The sequence below is a fragment of the Vulpes vulpes genome, chromosome 15 (assembly GCF_048418805.1).
Source record: "Vulpes vulpes isolate BD-2025 chromosome 15, VulVul3, whole genome shotgun sequence".
Lineage (NCBI taxonomy): Eukaryota > Metazoa > Chordata > Mammalia > Carnivora > Canidae > Vulpes > Vulpes vulpes.
In genome coordinates, this window is record NC_132794.1 from 24,866,170 (window position 1) to 24,889,455 (window position 23,286).

At 37.4% G+C, this 23,286-nt stretch overlaps 1 protein-coding gene across 3 annotated transcripts; it reads right to left on the minus strand.

The window, feature by feature from the left end:
• On the minus strand, nucleotides 1-22,930 carry CHODL (chondrolectin). 3 transcript variants are annotated; one of them, XM_072740911.1, is made up of 7 exons: nucleotides 22,527-22,919; nucleotides 10,646-10,955; nucleotides 9,982-10,139; nucleotides 6,619-6,705; nucleotides 4,462-4,564; nucleotides 2,713-2,791; nucleotides 1,056-1,422 (listed from the first exon to the last, which is right to left on the minus strand). In XM_072740911.1, exons 1-7 carry the CDS (start codon nucleotides 22,603-22,605, stop codon nucleotides 1,420-1,422), a joined length of 819 nt encoding a protein of 272 aa, XP_072597012.1. In that variant the 5' UTR covers nucleotides 22,606-22,919; the 3' UTR covers nucleotides 1,056-1,419. The 3 variants fall into 3 exon arrangements, with proteins under 3 accessions (XP_072597014.1, XP_072597013.1, XP_072597012.1); XM_072740913.1 differs by lacking the exon at nucleotides 2,713-2,791 and having other exon boundaries at nucleotides 1-1,422; nucleotides 22,527-22,930; XM_072740912.1 differs by lacking the exons at nucleotides 2,713-2,791; nucleotides 22,527-22,919 and adding an exon at nucleotides 21,908-22,317 and having other exon boundaries at nucleotides 1-1,422.
• Between the last annotated feature and the right edge of the window lie 356 nt (nucleotides 22,931-23,286).

Below are 23,286 nucleotides of genomic sequence, written 5' to 3' on the forward strand. Positions count from 1 at the left end.
TCATTCTTCAGAAACAAGAACTTTTTATTTACGCAAGAGGAACACAGGGACATTTGAAGACCAGATAGTTACAAGTCTCTTGAGAAGAAGCCACAAGCATTGAAGAAACTAGCAGGCGATAAGACAAGAGGAGCTACAGTTCACTCTCTCAGCCAAATCCTCAACACAAACACATGCTCATTGATGCCCTCCAACCCATGTTTGCAGTAGTTCATAGCTGGTCTCCTTGGTGAAACATCTGTGTGCTGTGCTTACCTCCACAGTGATGGTGACCAAGCACCTGGTCCAACCATGAGACCACTTTACCTGCTGACAGAGGTTGAACAGAGCTAGGGACAACCTCAGGTCCCCTCTGCAGCAATCTGCTTCTGGTCTTAATCCCTGCCCCCAAACAACCATCTTTGTTTTGTGGGCAAGGGAGGGACCAAATGGATTCCAGAATCCTCAGAGAGCTACTTGTGGTTATACAGGCAACATGTGAAGACATATGATTTATATTGTGTATGCCATTTTTTTTTGTTCTAGACTGAGTGTAATATTGTTGATACAGCTATTAACAAAGTTGTTACAAAATCTGTTGAATTTTGAACTAAAAATAATCGTAAGGCACATGTCTTGCACAATTGAAATTAGACAATTCTTGCCTCTAAGTAAAATATTTGAGTAAATTTCCACCACAGTTAACGAAATAGCTTCTTATTTCTGAAGAGGTTTCCTAAATGTTGTCTGATCCCAAAGCAGAGAAACTGAAAGATGAACCATTTCTATAAAAGAAATTTTTCTATGGTAATACATCTACATGTGTGTGGATTCAGTTGTAAACAGGGATACATTTCTTTAATCAAAACAGCATGTATTGAAAAATGAAACACCATAAAAATAAATATTAGAACAGTCCATTTTTATCAAACACTTATGTAAAGGTAAAATATTTTTGCACACTGTAAATTTTAGTACAATTTACATTACATTAACTAGATTACAACTTATGAAAAGTGACAGAAACAAAAATAACTGCTTCCAACACACATAGTTAGTTCTCTGATGTGTTGACGGCAATTTCATCTGCACAGTCCATTCCATGTACTTGGAAGTTTGGGTGCATCCTTTAGCGAAATAAGCATGTCTCACTCATTAGCACAGCGTATTTTGTAAATGAATTAACAGACATATAAAAATTATTTTAATATTTGCCTCAAGGGGGAGCTTACAGTTCATCTTGCAGACCCTTTGAGATTTCAAGCCATTCCAAGCTAATGTTCTGATGCCTGCCATTCCTGATGCAGATCCAGAATTTGACAATTTTATTTTCTGTTTTGGAGCAAGTCAGTGAATTATTATACTTCCATGCCACTTTCTTTTCTGGTGCTTTTTGAAATCCACAATGTGGACTGGGTTGGGCTAGTTTTTGTTCTTCCTTTACTGAAAAACATAAGAAGAAGTAAGTTCAACATCTGAGCCCTTTTTATGGAAATAGGCATGTTTGGGTCCAAATGGAGATATCTCAGACCCTTTCTTCTCTCACCAGCATATCTACAAAAAATTCTAGATTATTCCAGTATGTGAAGATGGTAAACCGGTCATGTGAAATGATGAAAAAAATAAAATTGATCCCTGTTTGACCGTTCTTACTTTAAAATCAGACATATTCAGACACACACAGGCAAATGTGTCTAACATAATACCAAAAACATTCATTATAATCACCCATAAATCTTCATTTTATTTGATCAGTGATTTTTGAAATTTTGCTTTTTGGATATTCTTCCATTCACATATGCTATATTTAATGCCAAATCATCAAAATAGTGCTTTTGTCCTAAATATGAGGACCTTCCTAATCCCCTCCCCTTCCCTCAGTTTTACTGTTTTATAGTAAACTCACTTAGTCCCTGAAAGCTTGGTTTTGCTTCAGTTTCTTCAACCAATGTAGTTCAAAGTAGATTCAGGCCTGGGTAACTTAGTTCCCAGAGATCTGAGAGTGAACTTCCCTCTTGTCAGATGTAGAATCCGAGCTCACACTTCCAGCCCCTGTAGAGGGCTGGCTGTCTTCTCACTCTCTTTCCATAAAATAGCCACTTCTCAGGCTCCTGCATAAATGCCTATTTTAGAGTTTAAGCAAGTCCTTCTCTACCAGGCTACTTATCAAGACCTAGATTCCTGAGTCCAGTTTCCTGAGAATGAGCCCTCACCTGGACCATGTAACCACTTCTGGTTCCTGCAACCGGGGTCCTGCACTTTTGGCCTCCCACAGATTGTCCCTTCATGGGCATCTGACATCTGCCCCACACCCTGTGAGTGTCCCATTCTGTCTACCAACAGTGGCAGAGGTCCTTCCAAGACAGAAAAGAACTCTTCCTAACAAGCCTGAGCAATACAATTCTATAATATTACTTACTTGACTTCCATTTAACTGTGAATTCGTTATTAATAAAATATGCCCAAATTATATGTTTTGGAGATTTGCTTCCAAAAAAAGTAAGACCAACACATCTTTATCTACAAAGTCATCTAACATGAATGAAAAATAAATCAAGCAAAGTTTATGAAAAACAAGAGATGTTTTCAGATGGTAAATAAAAGGTGGTTAAGTTATTAATATAACTTAAACTTTTGTGTAGCATTAGTATTTTATTTCAGAGTTACTATTGGTTAAGGAAATAAGTCATTATTTTGAATATGACATGGAATGATATAAGCCATTATGTGTACCAGATTGGAATTTAAACTTTCTGCAAGGCACTCAGATGATAATGGAGTTGAGTCTTTGGTGAAGTTTCTCCTTGCTTTCCTGGAAGAAAGGAAAAGGGGACCATCTAAGAATGAATGAATTAAGCACTACAGCTAATTCTGGCATGTGGAGGTACTCAAGTCTGGTTTATTTTCTCACTCTGAGAATTTCAAACAAGTGAGAACTCCACAGATCTTCAAAGGTGTAAAAATCTGGAAGACTTTTATCTTAATAGAATCTCCACAATAATACACTATTTGGAAGAAGAAAAACAAACTTTAGAGAAAACTCAGTTACTGGCACTTTAGTCATTTTTATTTTAGAAATGACAATGTCTGCATAATATTTTTAAAATTGTTTTTTTCAAGCTAATTTGTTATTTACAGTGCTTCCCTTAACAGTTTGCTGAATTAAGGGAGGATTTATATCACATCCTCTCTCTACTTCTCTGCTTTTCAAAATGGCTAATCATCTTTCCATCTATAGTCTTAGGAATTAAGGGAAGAAACAACATATTTACTATCATCTTTTTTCTGTACAAAATATTACAAAAAAAATTTAACTGTGTTTCCCATATGTACTAAAAAAACAGAGAACACAAAGTGTAGTATTAATTTGCCATGCTTACTTATCATTATTTGAAATGTCTTATTTAAATAGCTCGTACAGCATGCTTTGTGTCCTTTAAACAATTTATGTGAGCCATTTAGAGTTTACATCTATTTCATGTTTTTTTGTCTTCCTGGGGCTTTTTTTCCCTAGTGAATTCTATTGTGGTTTATTTCAGAAACAGATGAAGATAGACTCAAATCAAAAGAGAAATATGCAGGTCCTTCTCTGATGGAGGCACTCAGTTTTTGTTTAAAATACTGACAAAGATCCCTGTTCAGGTACCAAAAAAATGAAATAGAAATGAAATGAAACAAAATACTGACAAAGATGGCTAGCTTATTCCAGCAAATATGCTCTCATTTAAATGCAGCATCCTTTTTCTTTTAATACATATATTTCATATACTTTTTAATTGATAAATTGACACACATGAAAAAATTTCACCTCTAACTCAAGGGTATGATTAAACAGATAAAAAAAGGATACTCCTAAGAATCTTGCTGTTAAGATATACCATTTTGTTTGAGGCTGCCTACTAAAAGTGACCTGTTTTTGCCATTGGATTTTATTTCCTATACTCAAAATACCCTTTGGAAGTAAACAAAAGCCTAGTACTTAAAATTTTAAATAAATATTACAGAGTGCACCCAAAAATCAAGTCTTGCATACAGCACCCAAAAATCAAGTCTTGACATATACAGGTCAAGATGGAAAGCTTTAGCACTAATGCTTATACATAATAAACAGGAGACAGTGTGGTATAGTTACATACACTGTCAGCCTGAAAGGATTCAAATATCAGATGCACACCATACACACACTAGCTATGAGACCCAAAGCAAATTGTGTAACCCATCTAAGCCTCCATCTTCTCAACTGAAACACAAAAACAAGTGGGTACCTACACCATCCGACTTGTGAATAGTAAGTGAGATAATTCATGAATCCTATAAACAAAGCCTATCTCATTAGATTGTATATACTGGATTTAAACTGACAGATAATGAAAATCAGAACGTTTTTAAGGAAAATTATAATTTAATACTAATATTTTTAATGAGTTCTGGAAAGCCTACATAAAAGTTTTCAAGTTGTCTCTACATACATGAATTATTTACCTTTTATGCAGCATCTGGAAACAGCAAGTTCCAAAAGCAACCAGGATCAATAAAAGCAGTGGGATTGTTGGTATAACAACATAAATTAGATTGGGAATTATGCCTATAAAAGTAAAACAGTCTTAGTATAAAGAGACGGCTGAGGCAAAATTCTAACACTAAAATTATATAAACATTTTCCAAAACTTAAAAGTAAGATAGAATTATTACAAATAAATGAATTCCAAGAAATCTTATTCCCCAAATATTGAATAATCTAATGAAATAATATATATTTGTTTGATAAAAATTAAGAACAAAATCTTACTTCACTGGTTGCCATGCTCCAGTTCAATGTCCATATTTCTAAAACTATTATTTAAATCTGCAATTTAGATAGGGGCTAGTTTTCACAACATATTAATAATCTTAGCTATCTTACTTCATTAATCCTTCTCGGTTATTACTTAGAGAAACAAGCACTGATTATTAAAATAATTGTTGATTTATTGGTTACATAATTATCCTAACCAATAAGGTCAATGCCATGATGATATGCAAGACTCTCTGGGATTAAATCAAAATATTAAATATTAGTAAACATTAACTAATGATACAGTCATAACCCAGAGACACAAGATTCCAGAAGCATAAAGATTTGATCTTAATTAAATTCTAAAATGAATAACTTTTTTAATCCTGCTTCATCACACTTGATAATGCTAGGTATTCTTAGTAAAATAAAAAACTGCCACATTTAGGTCCCATACAGATTAAAATCACTTTATTAAATATTTTTTCAGTGTCATAAAAGGGAAAATATTCCTCATGTAATTATTTACTAATATTTTTAATTGGCTTTATATGTTCTGACTTGTTTTAAAATCAGGCACCTGAAAAGTAAAACACACTAAGGTTTAATATTATGTCCGTACAAGAAAAGCAAATTGAAAAACTATACATTTAGTTAGCAAATCAAAAGGTGTCGGCATTACCAATCTAAACTATTCTAGTCAGTGACCAGATTTAGATCAAACTATTCATTTAATTGCACATCATGTCCTTTGTTAACAAAAGATATATAAACTGAGGTCTTAGTGATGGGGTATATTTTGGAGATAACTTGCTATATGCTTTCACCTTTTCTTGAGCCCTCAATACATGACTTCAGGGATTTTAAGAATTCAGGAAATATTTTCATTCCTTTTCAAAATACCATGATGATCCCTTATATATAATAGTAAAGAAAAAGAGAAAATATTTCCTACGCTTTCGTGGATTTTGGATCACCTGTGGAAAGATTCTGCGACTTTGAGTCTTTGGCTCAATCTTCACAAATCAACTAGGATAAATCAAGACTTCTGTCCAATTGTCACAGGACCATCCTAAAAGGAGTGCCTAACTAATACTAATAGCAATTTCTGATCGGGACTTACATTCCAATCAGGGAATGTGCAGTTGCACTGGGATTTCATTATTTCTTTTGCCAGGGGCAGCTGAGTTGAGAGCTGATTGTATGCATTCTTTCCACCCTCCTCACTAGTGATGTCACCTTGTTAGGCTAAAATCAGCCAAATGGGAGTACACACCACCACAGGACTCTGCGCAGGATACAATTCAGGCTTTTCCCCATATACCCATTTCCACATCAGTCACTCCCTAAACATTTACCAGCACACCACTGTTGGCAGGCCGCTGAATGTGCCAATTTACATCATAATGCCCATGTGTTGTCGAATTCAGGTTTCCATGTAGATTGTGTAGTTTATTGCTAGTTATGTCTACTTAAAGTGAAAAATAAGAAGGAAACAAGATAGATTCTTTTGTTCAGAAACTAGCTTAGGGGACACCTGAGTGGCTCAGTTGGTTAAGCATCTGCCTTCAGTTCAGGTCATTATCTTAGTCTTGGGTGTCTGCTTCTACCTCCCCCTCTCCCTCTGCCTTTCCTTCTGCTTGTGTGCGTGTTCTCTCTCTCTCTCAAATAAATAAATAAAATCTTAAAAAGAAAAACTAGCTTAGCATTATCTGTTCTAACGTAGTTCAAAAGTAAATTTCCCTAGGCCCAATTTAGTGTATCACTACCAAGCAACAAGAAAAATTAGTGCCAACATGAAGCAGAGTTTAAAATTACAGGTTCTGCTCTTTGACGGAAGGGTTAGAAACATGTGAATTCATTACCTGCTTCAGTAACAACCACATTTTGATGGGTATCTCCTGGTTGATTTGTAAAATAAGTCTTTTCTATAGGAGAAGTTGGATTAATTTCTGTAAATAATAAGTATAAGCATCATATATAATGATAAAAAAGAGAAATACAAACATAGATGAAAATAAAAGTCTATGAATAATGTAAATACCATAGTTTTGATTTCTGAACCAATTCAGATAAAAGTTATATTTTGAATTTAATTTTATATGAAATTATTCAACTGTGAAGTCATCGCTTAGTTATCTTTGAATAAAGTATCCACTTGGTGAATCTTGCAACTCAGATCTTGGTGAATCCTTGCAACACCCAACTGTATTTAGAAATCAATAGCATGTCTATACTGATGACACTCAGCAGATGACTACATGGATTGCATTTGGAATTGATGATTCAAGTAACAACGTGCTAAAACATATTTCTGTCCTAGAAAAACAATGACATAGTTAGATTTGCTTTCCAGGAGTGGCTATTTCTTTAAAAAAAATAATAATAAATTAAGGCTTGTAAAGTTATTTCTTTCCCTGGTTTTATGAGACAAGATATCTTCAGTGGTCATGCAATTTAAAAATGTCAAAATTTCTTACCATGATCTGGTACCGCTGTGCTGCCTATTTTTTTTTCCCCAAGGGCTCTATTTGTTAAATTAATAGTTCAGTGAAAGTAAACTGAATTAGTAAGAAAAAAGAACCCTGTAACTTATCTTCATTTGTTTCAAAATATAATTCTCTGCGTATGTTTGTCATTTGATGGAAAGAAAAAAAAACATATGCACCATTTAGTATTAGTGTAGAATGTTAAATCATTTTTAATATTATGTTGACTACTCTAATTTGGCCACATAGTCTTTCTTTATTGAAAGTTTATGATACACCATCCTGTAATAATATTTATTATTTTCTTCTACACATATGTCACCCTAACACTTTAATAGCCTCCTGTAGGTTTTACAGTCCTACCCTACACTCATTTTTCTATAGAACTTAGGCATTCTATGCCTGTTGCTGCTCAGCTGGTGTTTGCTGAACAAATAATACAGATATTGTGTATTTTACCAACACAGAACTGGTTATTCTTAAAAATTATCTTAATAATCTTTAAATTGATGTGATTTCTGATAAATAATATTATAGAAACTTAATCCCATATACACTATTTTAATGTCTTAAGAACAAGAGTACATAATGCAATTTTAATAAATATAAAAATTAGTTTCTGAAGTATCCCCATAAAAATGTCTTAGGATAACACTTACAGAAACAAAGAATAGATATGTAACTCATAATAATAATAAAAAATGGAGAAAAGGATGAGAAAGTCAGTGAGTTATTCAGTTTCTTCATACTTAGGTTAATTGTTTACTACTTCAGATATCATTAGTCATATTATAAGATGGTATGTAGGAGGCAGGAGGAGGAGATTAAGTTCAAACCACACAGCACTTCTGGTAATTGGAGAATAAAGTTCAAAATAGTGTTTTAAATCATAAATTTTAATAAATACCACTGCTTACTCCTCCAAACCCCTCACCACCAAAAACTAATCAGCCTCCTCTAAAAGAGCACTGACTATATAAGCAAGAAATTTATTCAAACCAGCATCCTCCATAAATAAAATACTAAGCTCAAGGAAGGCTGACAAATAGAAAATAAATACAGATGAAACTATCTAAATTAAAATAAAGAATAAAATTCAACTGTATTAATAAGACTATAAATATAGTTACATATTTATAACTATAAAACTGAACGTGTCCATCAAAAACAAAAAATATATAAAGGAATCTTATTCACAAAGTATAGATTATTTGAAGATAAAGGTAGAATGTAGAATTAAAAAACAATTTTTTATCTTAAATGCTCTTCCATGAGTAATAGGAATCTAGATTGCTTACACAAAACAAGTAAAAAAGATTCTGGGCTTGACAGTGCCCTGAATAATTTGGTAAGTATGAATGCAAAATAAAAATAAACCAATATATGAAGGATCAAACAGTTTACTTAAAAGCTAAAGAAAGGGGAAAGAAATACTAAGACTACTCTATAACATACTTTGTTTCATTCAATAGTTTCAAGTACATAGTATCACCAATTTAAAATATCAGAGAATTTCAATTTTATGTTTTTCCAAGAAAAAAAAATAAAGACAAAGAACATAAGTGCATAACAGATTTGGCTTTGCAAAGGCTTCTAGGAGGGTAATGATGGATTTAGGGCTTTAAAGAATAAACTCACCAGGGATATAGCAAGCTGACTAATATACCAAAGAGCAGGATAAATATAAGAGAAGGGTAAATCTAATCCAAATAATCCCTTGTGCTTTAAGGTCTTATGAGAAAGGAATCATGTAATTTCAAGAGAATAATGGAAATAGCAGTACTTGATTATAATTGCCTTCCATAAACACATTATGAGGTCAAGTAGACAGCCCCTCAGAAGACTTAAAATGACACTTCCCAATACTGAGGAAAAAAAAAACAAAACAAAACAAAAAAACATCTCAAGGCCTAAATGTCTAGTGTGATTTTATTAGGTGAATAAACAAATTAGTTCACATAGTTTTGATTAGTCTCTACTTTTGGTCAAATATTAATTTAGTTGAGCTGTCCTCTTCAAAGTAATTCAAATTTACTATGTCAACAGGAAACCCCACCAAGTATAGCTCAGGTCAATGCAATCTTCCCATGCTGCACAGGGCAAGAAGTTGGAGACTTCAAACAAAAAGCTATCTAAGGGGACATATTCCAAAGAATGACAAATAGGAAGACCATGACACATGCCCCTACTTTTTTTCCACCGTGGCTCAGTGAGCTATACCCAATCTGACTGTCATGGAGGAGCACATGCAAAGTAACATGCCAACAAACAATAAGCTAAGGTTCTAGGAGGGAGTCACTTTGTTTCCTTAAGTGCACTAGATAATCATCCAAAGATCTATTGCTCACATGTGTAAAACTCTTGGTACTTTGGTGACTTATACCTACTTCACACACGTTACACTAAATATTTACAATATTTTAAAATAGATTATTCTTTATAAAATCTCTTTACAAAAGCAAAATTTGACCTTAAGGTTATAAATATTATTTTCTCTTAAAGACAGCTCTCCACATGTGTGTAGTTCCTCCCTTGTACTTAACTGATCGGGCAGTTTGCTCTATAGCATAAAGTATATTTCAGTTCATGGGGGATATGACAAGCTGCAAAGTCATTCTATGTTTCATAGCAGAGAAACAAAAGGAGCCAAAGGCAACGAAACCTGAATATAAATAGTAAAGATAAAAATGTAAGCAAATATGCACAAAATCTGCTATACCTACTTACTGTTCTTCCTACCTGGTTCATACTTGCAGATGTAATTGTGCTTCATGTTGCACCTGTCATCATTCCACTGGTAAAGGTAGGGACCGCCAAGACCTGGATTGGCTGTTGGCTGATGATACATCACAACACACTTTTCACTTCCACAGGAAGGTTCATCAGTATACCAGTTTCTATAAAAAGAGCAACAGGAACACCTCAAAGTGATTTCTTTTTTTTTTTTTTTTTTTTCATTGATTTATTTATGAGAGGCACACACAGAGAGAGAGGCAGAGACACAGGCAGAGGGAGAAGCAGGCTCCGTGCAGGGAGCCCGACATGGGACTCGATCCCGGGTCTCCAGGATTAGGCCCTGGGTGGACGGCGGCGCTAAACCACTGAGCCACCCCGGCTGCCCCAAAGTGATTTCATTCATTCTATTATTTTGTTTTGTTTTCTGTTTCAAGTTTTTTTTTTTAATTCCAATTAGTCAACCTATAGTGTAATATTAGTTTCAGTTAGAATTTAGTGATTCATCACTTACATGTAACACCCAGTGCTCGTGACAAGTGCCCTCCTTATAACCCCCTTCACCCATTTTGCCTATTCTACTCTGACATCCTCTCCAGGTAACCTGAAATCTCCCTTCTCCCTTTTGAGTCTCCCAGAGAACATCCAACTCTGCAGGATCCCTACTCACCGGTACTGGGAACTGCTTCCGTCAGACCACTGGTAGAGATCTGGGCAGGCACCAGATGTTTGCCCCTCTCCATTTCTCCAAAGCCCTATCCAGAAATCACCATCAGAAATCCCCGTTCCTGGTTTTGTCAGGTTTTGCAACATACTTTCTATTAACTTCTGTTCTGCTTCATTGTCCAGGCTGAGAAGGGCTCCCCCCTCACTCTCACAAGCCAGGCGTGCCTCCTGGAAGCTCACTCGGCTGGACAGTTCATGGAAGTAGGCCATTTTGTAGCAGGGATGCTTGAGGTCAGCGAAGCACACCTTTTGGCCTGAAAAAAAAAAGAATCTAGGTGTTGATTATCAGAACTATATTTATAATGCTACTATGAATTAAGATTAAAGAACCAATCAAAACAGGATACACTCTCCCAAGAACAATTCTTCCACTAAATCATTTTATGGGGTTTATTTTTTAAGTTATTATTTTCAATTTTTAAAAGCAAATTGATTCCCTAGTAAACCTGTAACATAAACTTTTAAACACCATACTTCAAGAAAATTTTTGTTAAGGGAACTCATAATTCTTCTGGCTTAGATATAAACTACCACAGTAAATAAAAGTAGCTGGAGAAATTTCGGCTATCTAGAGCAAAGAAAGCTAAAAAGTCAAAATTATTAAAGAAAAATAATTCATAAAACAATTTAATTTTTAAAAACAAGTAAAAAAAGCAATGTATAGAAGGTAAGAAAGATATAAGGTGGCAAATTTAAGGTGTAAATATCTTTTATTGTATATACATGAAAGCAGATACATTAAAATCGAAAGTTAATAGAGGCTAGAATGAATGTAATTCCAGTAATAACGTATTAATATAATATGGTATTAGAAGTGACAGGATAGCTTTCTTTAGTACTCTAGATTAATCTTTGAAAAAATTCTCATTGCCAATTTTCTGATTTTATAGAACATGGCATGTGTGAGCTCCAGTTGCTCAGCCAATGACTTCTGTCCTTTTACATAGACATCTCAAATGAGTTATAAACTCCAAATAAAGTTTTCCAAGTTTGAACTTAGAGAATCAAGATTTTATCTATTTTAGAGAGTGGGAGGGAGAAGGAGAAGGTGAGTGAGTGCACAGGAGTGCAGGGAGGAGGAGCAAGGGGGGAGAGAGAGGGAGGACAGGAAAGAACTTCAAGCAGACTCCAGAACCCATGCTCAGGAAGGGGGGACAGGTGGAGGTCATGCTGGATCTCACAACCCTGAGATCATGACCCCAGCCCAAGCTGAGTTGTACATTCAACCAACTGAGCCATGAAGGCACCACTGAATTTAGGAAATCAAATACTTAAAACAAGCAAATAAAAAAGAAATGCATTTTAAATGTGAAAACAAAAATCAGGTAATAAATGAGCTATTAAAATCCCATCAATTGCTAATTATTATCAATCTTTGATAACTTGGGTAGAGATCAGGGTAAACTGAAATTTGGTCAAACCTCTCTTTTAAAAACAGTTGATTGATTGGCTAAAAACAAATTAGATGATATTTATGAGAACAAATTATTTTTCAGCCTTAGAGTCCCGATTTACGTATTAAATGGAGACATATTAAATAAAAGGACTTCAAATATAACCTAAAAAATGCCCTATTGGACTAGTTGAAATTAACTCCTTTATGAGTCTAAAAGTAGTAACACTGCATTTCTTTTAAACTTTCCCTAATTTAGGGGCTCCTGGGTGGTTCAGTCAGTTGAGCATATAATTCTTGATTTCGGTCAGGTCATGATCTCAGGGTCCTGATATCAGGTTTGTCAGATTGAGCCCCACATGGAGCCACCAAGCTCAGTGGGGAGTCTGCTTGAGATTCTCTCTCCCTCTGCCACTTCTTCTGTTCTGTCTCAAATAAATAAATACAACTTTAAAAGAAAAAAAAAATAACTTTCCCTAATTTAGAATTTCATTCAATTCAAATCCAAATTCATTTAAATTTACCTTTCCCCATGGTTAATCTTAACGATTGGTAGTTTTATTGCATATTTCTTTAGGAATAAAGACTGGCAGCAACAAAATGTCCAAAACGTATGAATAACTAAAGAAAATAATCAGAATTTGGAAAGGAAATTTAAAATGTAAGTTTTATTTATACTTGTATTTTAAGAATTTTTATGAATTACAGCACTTGGTTAAACCACCTATCCTGTATCTCTAAAGATTTTTAAAGTCACTATATTCATATGTGTGTATGTATATATGCATATATTTTTAAAAGTCATACATATATGGCATATATATACATATACATATACATATACACCAGAACCCCAAATGAAGCTTAAAATAATTTTGGAGACCTCTTAATGGAATATCACCCTTTTTATCAAGCTTCATTGTGCAACATTACTGCTCTACTTTTGCTCTAACAACATCTGTGAAGATTTAAATACACAGGCAACAAAAGTTTGATTTAAAACAATCTCTCAGGGCAGCTCGGGTGGCTCAGCGGTTTAGCGCCGCCTTCAGCCCAGGGCCTGATCCTGGAGACCCGGGATCGAGTCCCATGTCAGGCCCCCTGCATGGAGCCTGCTTCTCCCTCTGCCTGTGTCTCTGCCCCTCTCTCTCTCTCTCTGTCTCTCATGAATAAATAAAATCTTTTAAAAATAAATAATAAATAAAATAAAATAAAATAAAATAAATAAAACAATCTCTCAGAATTCAATTTCACATACCTCTACATGTGAATTTCACATATGTCTATGTATTGAGCAGAATAACTTTTCTTAATAACTCAGTGACATAACTGCAACTGCAGATGATCACATCAGGTCATAATAGAGCCACACATATACCAGGGATATTACAGTGTACAGGATTTAACTAACTCTACCAGCAGTGGAATTCCTATTGTTCTATTGTTTACATCCGCCCCCTTATACCACCTGACAAGTAAGCCAATTATAGAGAAAAATCTCCAGAACAGCCATCCTGTTTTGTTTTGTTTTTCAGAGCTTCTTTGGTTCACTTCTGAGTCTGCTGTCAACATTAAAAATGCCATGTGTCTCTCTGTCATTATTTCTTATTCCCAACCTGCCCATAGCCTCTATTACTTTTCTCATCTTTTTCCAATTTCAGTTTAGATTTGGTCTCAGAAAACAGACTACCAATAATTTTATGTAAAATGAAGTCAAATTACTTTGTGCTAAGAAATTAAGGCAGAGCTTTCCTGCTTTCTTAAGATTTGTCTGCATAAACATGATTCTTGTTGGAGTTTTTTTTTTTCACCAGGTATTTAATTTTGTAGCTGATCAAGAAAATCTGTCAGTAGTGGAAGGAGAGGAGTGCTATTATACCCCAAAAATACAACATTCCATCTTTGTACTCTTAATTACGTACATCACACTGAGTCAACATCGGTATCACATCCATTCTCCCTCAGAATTGGCAATTAATTGACCTATGAGGACACTCAGAGTCAGGAGGGAGCAGAAATCAGGAGGCCATTAACCTCACCACAGTGTTTGACTGATAGGCATTCAATATCTTGGCACAGCTGAGGAGAGTCCTCTAATAAAATAGTTGCAACAAGGCAAGCCAGCCAGCCGGGTGTCCTCTCTGTCTCATTAACTGTGATCTGGACCCGGGAGCAACACACTGTATAATAAGAACAAATTAACGGACTGCCCCCAACTAATTGTTAATGAAAAATAAAACGTTAGTATGAATGACCACAGGAAAATGGAATTAAAGAGACATCAAGAGGACAAATCCGTCTGAAATAAATAATCCTTTAGAGAGAAACATGGAAGTCCCAGTGGCTGATTCTAACACAATTATTTATTTTAATTTCTCCTAATTTATTATTAGATTTTGTGATGACTTCATTGTTTAAAATGGTTGTTCCTGATAATATTCTTAAAATGTCATTAAGCCCAGTAAGTTCTGTGCTTGCATTTTTAAAGCAAGCTATTTCCATTTTCTTCTTCTACATCCTTTACATATTTCTAAGTCTCAAAATATATCTCAACTGCATTCCCTTGAGCTTTCAACTTGCTCAATTTTTTTACTCTCAAGAACTCTCAGACTTGAATTTGACTTCAGCATTTCTGAAATATTAAATTATCCACCAACATTGTTTCACAAGATGTCAAAAGGAGCCAATTTTTTTTTTAATTAGTCAGGCATTTGAATGAGTAAAAATTGTTTATGTAACAAAGCCAGCACGCATTCAGAGGGTGCCTACCTATGATTTATATGCCAACAATTTCTGCTCATTATCTTTGATATGTTAAAAATAAATACAACACAGATTTGTTTATGGTAAGGACACAGAAAGGATGACAAGAATTAACTCATTTATAAAATTAAGATAGCTCTTTGAATGAAATGCTTAAGAGAGCTTTAGTGTAATGGGGAAATTCCTAACATCACCATGTGAGTCTACAGTGAAATAATACTAATAAGAGAAAAACCTAAGGCAGGGTCTGTATTTAAAGTAATGACTGATACTGCAGAAGTCCTAGATGATAGCTGGCTGTGGCACTGTCTGGGACAGGCATTCCCCTCTTTGGTTGTGGATGATGGAGTGGTCCAGGGTCATGGTGAGGAGGTAGAGACTATGGTGGCTGCATAGCAGAGGGACTGTCAGGGGATCAGAACAGTGGCCAGTTACCACTAGCACAGGTAGATATTAACTCCAAGGTATTCACTGAGTATCAGCTGTGTCCTCAGATTTTGAACTGAAAAGTCACTAGCAGTTCAGATCTAGCAAGGCTGTTGTCAGAAAATTGTAGATACATTGCCCAGTTTTATTACCCTTTATATATACAGTAAGTTAAAGCTGACACTGGATTTCTTCACATCCATTTCTATTTCACTACCAACTACTGCCTTATTGTGCAAATTTGGTCCAAGCTGCAGCAAAATCAGCAAAAGAAGCTACTGAACGCTCACCACCATTTCAGCTGATCACATTTGGCTGTCACGGCAGTGGAACTCCCAACAGCTGGGAAACAAATGTTGCCCTAATTCCCAGAAAAGTTCCATTAATACAGATCTTTTGGAAGCAACTTTCCCCACTTCTGTAAAGTCTAATCTTCCTAGAGAACCATTACAATGGCCTCTCTTCTCATTCTGTGAGATCACACGGAGAATTTCCTTTTCTCTGATCTTTAACGTTACATTCAGACAAAATCTTCCATTGACTATTTTGAACAATAGGAATTCTAATCTTCCATATACTACATTTACTTACATCTACTATTCTATTAACCATAAAGTATTTAGATAAATATTGAGATAACCATATAACAGTTACACTAAGGCAAACTTTAACAATAATTAAACATCACCTAGTATTACAGTGACAAACATCCTTTTGGATTGTTGCCTTATTTACAAGAGTTACAAAAGACTTTCCACCTAGGATTCGACACCTATTAATTTTATACACACATGCAATACAGAACTACATACGTATACTTGCACTTTTACTTAGGATAATTCTCAGTACTGCCTATTAAAGTAAACATTCCTATCATTGTCACCACTAAGATTCTGCTATTCTACTATTCCCATGAATAGATGGTTTTGTCTTTTGTTATAGTCATGAAAATTCCTTTAGAGCTAACTATTGGCAGTAAATGTTTTTGGCAAGATACAAAAGTGGGGCCAAACTTATTAAGTTATGGCAGTTTACTTTGTTCTTCCTAAATAGAAGGGATCTATGATTCAGTTTTATTTTGCTTATGTTTATTAACTTTCTGACAGTTGAGTCCTCTATTAGTAAAGCAATACATTTTTCTTGTACCTTACACTATAGTCATATATTATCAATATTGAGTTGAATTTATGCCATAATTTTCAATAAAAGCATAGACTTCTTATGAATTCTTATGATTCAATCATGATCTACTTTTAGTTGAAAAAAAATAAATAAATAAGTTGGGGGCTCAGTGGTTGAGATCTGCCTTTGGCTCAGGATGTGATCCCCGGGTCCTGGGATCCAGTCCCCCATCAGGCTCCCCACAGGGAGCCTGCTTCTCCCTCTGCCTATGTCTCTGCCTCTCTCTGTGTCTTTCATGAATAAAAATAAAATATTTTTTAAAAAGTTGTACAAAAGAGAATCCACATGACAAGTCTTCCCCAAACCTGACTGACTGAACTTTGGATATTTTACCAGAATTCCACAAAATAATTTGTTTTTCATCATTCTTTCTTACTCTCCCCAAAATCACATCGCTAAAAGGGCCTATCCCACATTATACATTGTGACATAAACTCTGACAGCAATGCCAACACTTCTAAACTAAAAAGAAATGCTTTCAAGCAGTGTCCTCCTTTCAGTGTTCAATGTTACACCAACTTCTTAAGAATCATTCTTTATTAAAAAATTCTTTATTATAATAGCTCATTTCTGTAATGTTGATTTCATAGTGCAATTAAATGCATAATGCACTATCATGAGTGTGCTGGGACCTCTTTTCTTGCATTGATAAACAAACTCAAAACTGTAGTTCTGGGTCATTTTGTGGACAGTGGTGGCAGCTGCAAGTCCTATCTTCCCCTCCTTGGGAAATACCACAAGCTTTGAGAAGGGAAAGAGACTCATTTTTTTAATTTGCATATTTAAAGCTGAGATCTAAATAACAAATGGCAAACCAGGTACCTGTGTGACTTAAAGGTTAAAGCCTCCATTCAAACTGGCTTTGAATGCCAGAGCTGTCCTTGAACTATGCATGGGGACATGACAAACTTTTCTGGCCATTTTTCTTACCTAAAAAGGAGTTTTAAAGAAGCACTGATAATCATAACACCAGAAATTTATCAATAGTTTAGCATGAAGGGTCTCATGGCTAGCACAATTTTGGTAAATTAGGAAACTATGTTCTCTCCTGGTGATGTAGGCTCTTCAGCTAGAAAAAGTTGTGTTTCCCTCTAGGTGGGCTTGCATACTGAGCTCCCTCTCAGCTTCTCTGCATGTACTGTCTGTGCATGACCCAATCCGCATGAATCTGTCCAAACCCCTTAACCCTCCAACAATCCTGTGCTATAGGTCTCATGATGTAGCTCTCATCTGTTTTTTAAAATGAGCAAGGCAACATAGAAAAGTTCAATATTTTGCCAGATTCACACAGCTCTTAAGTCAGGGTCTAGAAGCAGGCACTCTGTCTGGCTCCATAGTCCATGCCTTTACCCAGAGGTTCATGCTGCCTCCATATCTGTCCCAAACGTAGTATTTTTTTAAAGTGAAATATTTTGGTAATAAAGGGATTGATGAATACATGCATGATGCATGTTTTCTATGTTATAATGATCAGAATTGATTTGTTACTGATTAGCATTGCTGGTATATGCAAGGGCTTGTGCATTGAGTTTGTTTTTCTAAAAAAAAAAGTTTGTTTTTCTAAGCAGATTGTGGATTTTCTGTTACTGAACACAGAGACATGGGACAAATATTGGAACATCTATCTCATATTTTCAAACCATATCTAGCCTTAACTATTTTTTTATCAAGCCCTTTAATTTTCTAAAGAAAGCAAAGCCCAAATGAATTTTTCCCAATTACAAGGATTGCAACTATAGTCAAATTGTCAGGCATGTTATATTACCAAGCAATGTTACAATAGTGAAAGAAACAATCTTGCCTGCCAGTTGTGTATTTCCATCCACCTGTATGCCAAGTGCCCAGCAAAGAAAGCTGCTATAAAAAGCAAAAATTGTTAGTGAGAACATCAGCTGGATTTCCATTCTAGACCCCTTCATATAATACCACCTCTTTTTTTTTAACATTAATGTAATAGATATTGCTATCCTCAGGAAAAAGAGTCCTAAAACAAAACTATAAAATGATGAAAAATAGCAGTTAAGGAGTAATGGCAATGATAGATGTGTAATTTATTAAATGACTGGTAATAAGATTAATTTGTTCCTTTCCTGCCCAAGAGATACTTAAAGTAATTGCATCTTTGAAAACTGCACTGTCATCACTTTATGCTTTTGATGATGTCATGGAACGGTACTACAGGATGGGGTATGCTCAGCAGATTTTTTCCTATCTCCCTTGCTATTACAATAATCTATAGACTACTGGTCAACACACATTAATTTGCATAATTCTGTGGCATCTGCACAGTAAAAGAGATGTGTCTAAATCACCCAGTCTCTTAAAATACAGGCCAATTTTTTAAAACTTTTTTTTTTATTTTATTTATTTATTCATGAGAGAGGGGCAGGCAGAGACACAGGCAGAGGGAGAAGCAGGCCCTATGCAGGGAGCCTGACATGGGACTCGAACTCAGGTCTCCAGGATCGTGCCCTGGGCTAAAGGCGGCACTAAACCGCTGAGCCACCCAGGCTGCCCCAATGCAGGCCAGTTTTAATGAGTTCAAAATAATATGTATTAAAGTGTTCTGCAGAAATTTGGAGGTACCATGAAATTGACCTAATGCCATTTTGTTGCACAACAAGTTGGGGATCACTGCTGTGAACACTAAAAAGAAAAAGCAAGAGTGAAATACACACACACACACACACACACACACACACACACACTACATCAAAACCCTTCAAATGTTTAAAAATATCCATATGATCTTCAGATATATCTTCCCATCTTAGAAACCTGAATTTTGAACACCTCTTTTTTTAAAAAAGATTTACTTATTTATTTGAGAGGGAGAGGGGGAGGAGGAGGGGGAGAGAGAGAGAGAGGTGGTGCAGAAGGAGAGAATTTCAAGCAGGCTCCATGCCCAGCACAGAGCCCAGCACAGAGCTTGATCCCATGACCCGGAAATCACAACCTGAGCTGAAACCAAGAGTCGGATGCTTAACCAGTTGAACCTCCCAGACACCCCTGAACACTTCTTTTTCATATGGACCCAAGTCCCCATAAGTAAAATCCTCTTACCTCTGTCCTAAAGAAGTCATTCTCTCCCAGTCAAGTAACAGAATTAATGGTTGTACTCCCCACAAATATTCTCTGTGTTAATCAGTGCAAATCTAAGATCCTAAAAGTAGTTCTCAACTTTGACTCATAAATTCATTAAATACTCTTTCATTAAATATTCTTTAATTCATTAAATTACTCTCATGGTTATATAATTTATTACATATTTGTGCATCAAAATAAGCATGACCACTAACCTATAAAAATACTTTCCTGTTAACTAACTAATTAGATGCTATTAACTCTTATGGGGCACATTATGATGATGAAGTTTGAAATGTTATTTCTTGGGGCACCCGGGTGGCTCAGCGGTTGAATGTCTACCTTTGGCTCAGGGCATGATCCTGTGGTCCTGGGATCCAGTCCCACACCTGGCTTCCTGCATGAAACCTGCTTCTCCTCCCTCTTCCTATGTCTCTGCCTCTCTCTGTGTCTCTCACGAATAAATAAATAAAATCTTTTAAAAAATGTTACTTCTTGTTAACATATTTTTATTTCATTTATAAATAATGCTCTCAAGTTTTAAAACAGTGATGTATTTAAAAGTATTGGAAAGTATCTTATTGAATATTTTGAAGTACTAAAAGGAAGAAAATTTCTATAAAGGATTATTTTGTGAGTTCCTGTCTTTTTCTCTGGGAAAAGTAATTATTTTGGTACACTACACAGAAATTGCAAATAGTCATACTGATATTTAACAAACAGCAAATGCATTCTATATAAGTATGTTCCTAATAGTGCCCCCAAAGAGCTTGTTTCACTTGATAGACACTTGAGTAGAATTTCGGTCAATGGTCCCCAGTGGCAGGAAAAAGCTGATGCACCACTCAAAACTTAACACTGGTAAGGCAGACATTAGATCTACTATTTCCAGCATGTCATGTTTTGGACTGTCTGTACTCATGCTATTATGGCTAAAATATATTTTTAAAAATTTATCTTTAAAGGATAAAGCCACAAACTTATAATGGTTAAATTTTAATGTGAATTTTTATGGCCAAAGGCAATTAAATTATTCATAAGAAAGCCATAACTAAGTAATTATTTTGATATCAAGTAAACATCATCATTTATGCTAAATCAAATAGATCATGTTCAGTTAATTAGAAATTTTCCAGATGTCACCTACAAGATGCCTATAAATACTTAATAGAAAAACACAACAAAAGGTTTGCAACAATTTATGCAATAGAACAGAAAATAAACATCAATAATTTTTTAAGTTATGTTTTTAGGTTACATATCATCCTTCTCCTTTGCAGGTTTTATGGCATATAAACAAGAATATACCAAAAGGATACTATTTAAGTATCAATGAAGTGTTTCTGTGAGTTTAAAACACACCATATGCTAAAAGCCTGGTCTCTGCTGCTCATTCATTTGTAAGAGTAATTCTCATAAACACAAAGGCAGTCAGATATGCAATTGACATATTCAGATAGGTCTATAGAGTGAACTTTTTCTTCAAAGCTAAATTAGGGGGAAAGAGATCTAGTGCACAGTTCCTGTAACATCCTTACTTGGTACTCAAAAGTTTTCATTTTATCAATACCAAGAGCCTGATTTTCTCCCCATGCCCCCCAAATGTAAGCAGCACGCATGTCCTAATGACAGTTCACAGGGTATTTAATTCCAGTGTCTCCAAGAGGGCCAAAAAGTTAGCAGCGAGTGATTGATAACTAGACATTTAAGAATTGTATTCTTAAGATGCAGAACATCACATACCGCCGAGGGGAAGATCAACAACAATTAAGCTTCACATGCCAGTTTCCAAAGGTCTGGCTTCACTACCCATTAAGCTGATACCATTTGTCATTTATCCTTACCTCTAGTGGCACCTGTTCTAGACGGTGCCATTCTGATGGACAGAATGTGAGAAGGAATTTGCGCTTTTTACGTTTAGAAAAAAATCCACACTTAAAACTCACGCCCACACACATTCAACAGATACTTATTGCACCACTTTAATTACCGTTGCAATTAATTTCAGTGGGGATAGTTGTGCTCGGTTTTCACGTGAGGCACTATTCACTCATCCTAAGCTTTTGAGAATCTTCCCCTTTTGTTTTGTTTTCTTTTTTTAAGAGACTTTCCCAAAAACTAAGAGAGGGTGAATGTGATAGGAATTGCTCAACCAGAGAACAGTGAAAGTCGAAGAAAAAGAAAAAAAAAAAAAAATCAGAGCGAATGCTGGGAAGCTTGCCAGTTTGATCCGTTTCCCTGACACTGACCCCAGCCCCCTAGCTGAGCGCCTACTGTGTGCAGGAACCTGTGGTCACTGCCAGGTGCCCCTCAGCCTCAGCCTACCTGAACCTGACTTGTCTCCCGAGAAGTCCCTACCTTGGAATCAGGTGTGCGTGGGCATCGGCACGGAGGCCCCGCTCTGTGTCAGCCCTCCCGGAGAACAAAGGCTTCGTGCCCCGAGTCTGAGAGCGGCCCACGGAGCAGCTGCGGCCTCGGGCCCCGTCCGAGCCGGCCCAGGGGGGGCCCGAAGTCACGCCGGGCCCACAGGGGGTGGCCCTTCTGCAGGGTTCTCCTGGCTCTAGGTTTCCCCAGCCCGCTGCAGGGAGGGTACCCCGCGCGCTGCGCAGGTGCCAAGCCCTGCCCCGTGGCCGACTCCCTACGAAGCCAAGTGGAAATTACCCCTGGAGGACGCGGGGCTGGTGAGGACGCGGCGCTGGTGAGGACGCGGGGCTGGTGAGGACGCGGGGCTGGTGAGGACGCGGCGCTGGTGAGGACGCGGCGCTGGTGAGGACGCGGCGCTGGTGAGGACGCGGCACAGCGCGCTCCGAGCTGCAACCAGGCGCTTCCAAAAAATTTCAACTTTTCTCCGTGCGCGCTTTTGGGGAGCGGGGAAGAGGGCGGAACACAGAGTCCCCCCACCGTCTGCACCACCCCCCCGGCTCCCGCCTCCCACCCCCGGGATCCCGGACCCCAGCGCAGGCGGCCCCCGACTCACCGCTGACCACGCGGCGGCAGAAGACCCCGTGGCCGCAGAGCAGCGCGGCGCCCAGCAGCAGCGAGAGCGCCCGGCTCATCGCGGCGGGCGCGGGGTCGCGGGGAGCCTCGGAGCCCTCTGCCCGCCCCGCCCGCCGGAGCTGACCCCCGCCGGCCCCTACTCCCGCAGCCCGAGCCCCGCTGGCCGGCCCCCTGCGCTCATCGCCGTCCGCGCGGGGGTGGGCGCGTCGGAGGGGAAACCAAGTCAGAGGGTCCCGCGGCCGCGCCGGCGGTGCAGCGGGAGCCCCGCTCGGGCCCCACCGACCCCGTTGCTCCCCGCGGGCCTCGGGCCGGTGCGCCCAGTCCCGGCTCTCGGGCGGCGGCAGGAGCAGCAGCAGCAGCAGGAGCAGGAGCAGCAGCAGCTCTGCGCTGGAGGCGCCGCGCCCTTATATACCCACATCCCGAGGCTCCGGCCCCTCGCTAGCGAGATTTTTTTTAACTACTTCGTCTCTCCTGTTCTGCGGAGCATCCCGGCCCCTCCCCTAAAAACTGGAGCCTCTTTGAAAAGAGTGCGCTCAGCAGCCCCCCTCCTCTCTTCTGCCTCTCCAGGTCCCTTCTTTCCATTCGCTAACAGACCCGATACTCATTTGTGTGAAATGTGACAGCTTTGCTATTAAACTCTGGCAAAAGTTGGATCCGTTTCGTTTTCTCCAAGATTGATGTCCACGGGGATGCCAAGTTGCAGGGCCTTTCTCTCTTTGTGCTAAATTGCTTGATCATAT

What these genes read in the sequence shown, in the direction of transcription:
- CHODL (XM_072740913.1), bottom strand. Translation starts at nt 22,605, where the DNA reads ATGAGCCGGGCGCTCTCGCTGCTGCTGGGCGCCGCGCTGCTCTGCGGC. An exon ending in CTGCCGCCGCGTGGTCAGCG is followed by an intron (nt 10,956 to 22,526) that starts GTGAGTCGGGGG and finishes TTTTTTTTTCAG; the next exon opens with GCCAAAAGGTGTGCTTCGCT. An exon ending in GGAAGCAGTTCCCAGTACCG is followed by an intron (nt 10,140 to 10,645) that starts GTGAGTAGGGAT and finishes CTCTTTTTATAG; the next exon opens with AAACTGGTATACTGATGAAC.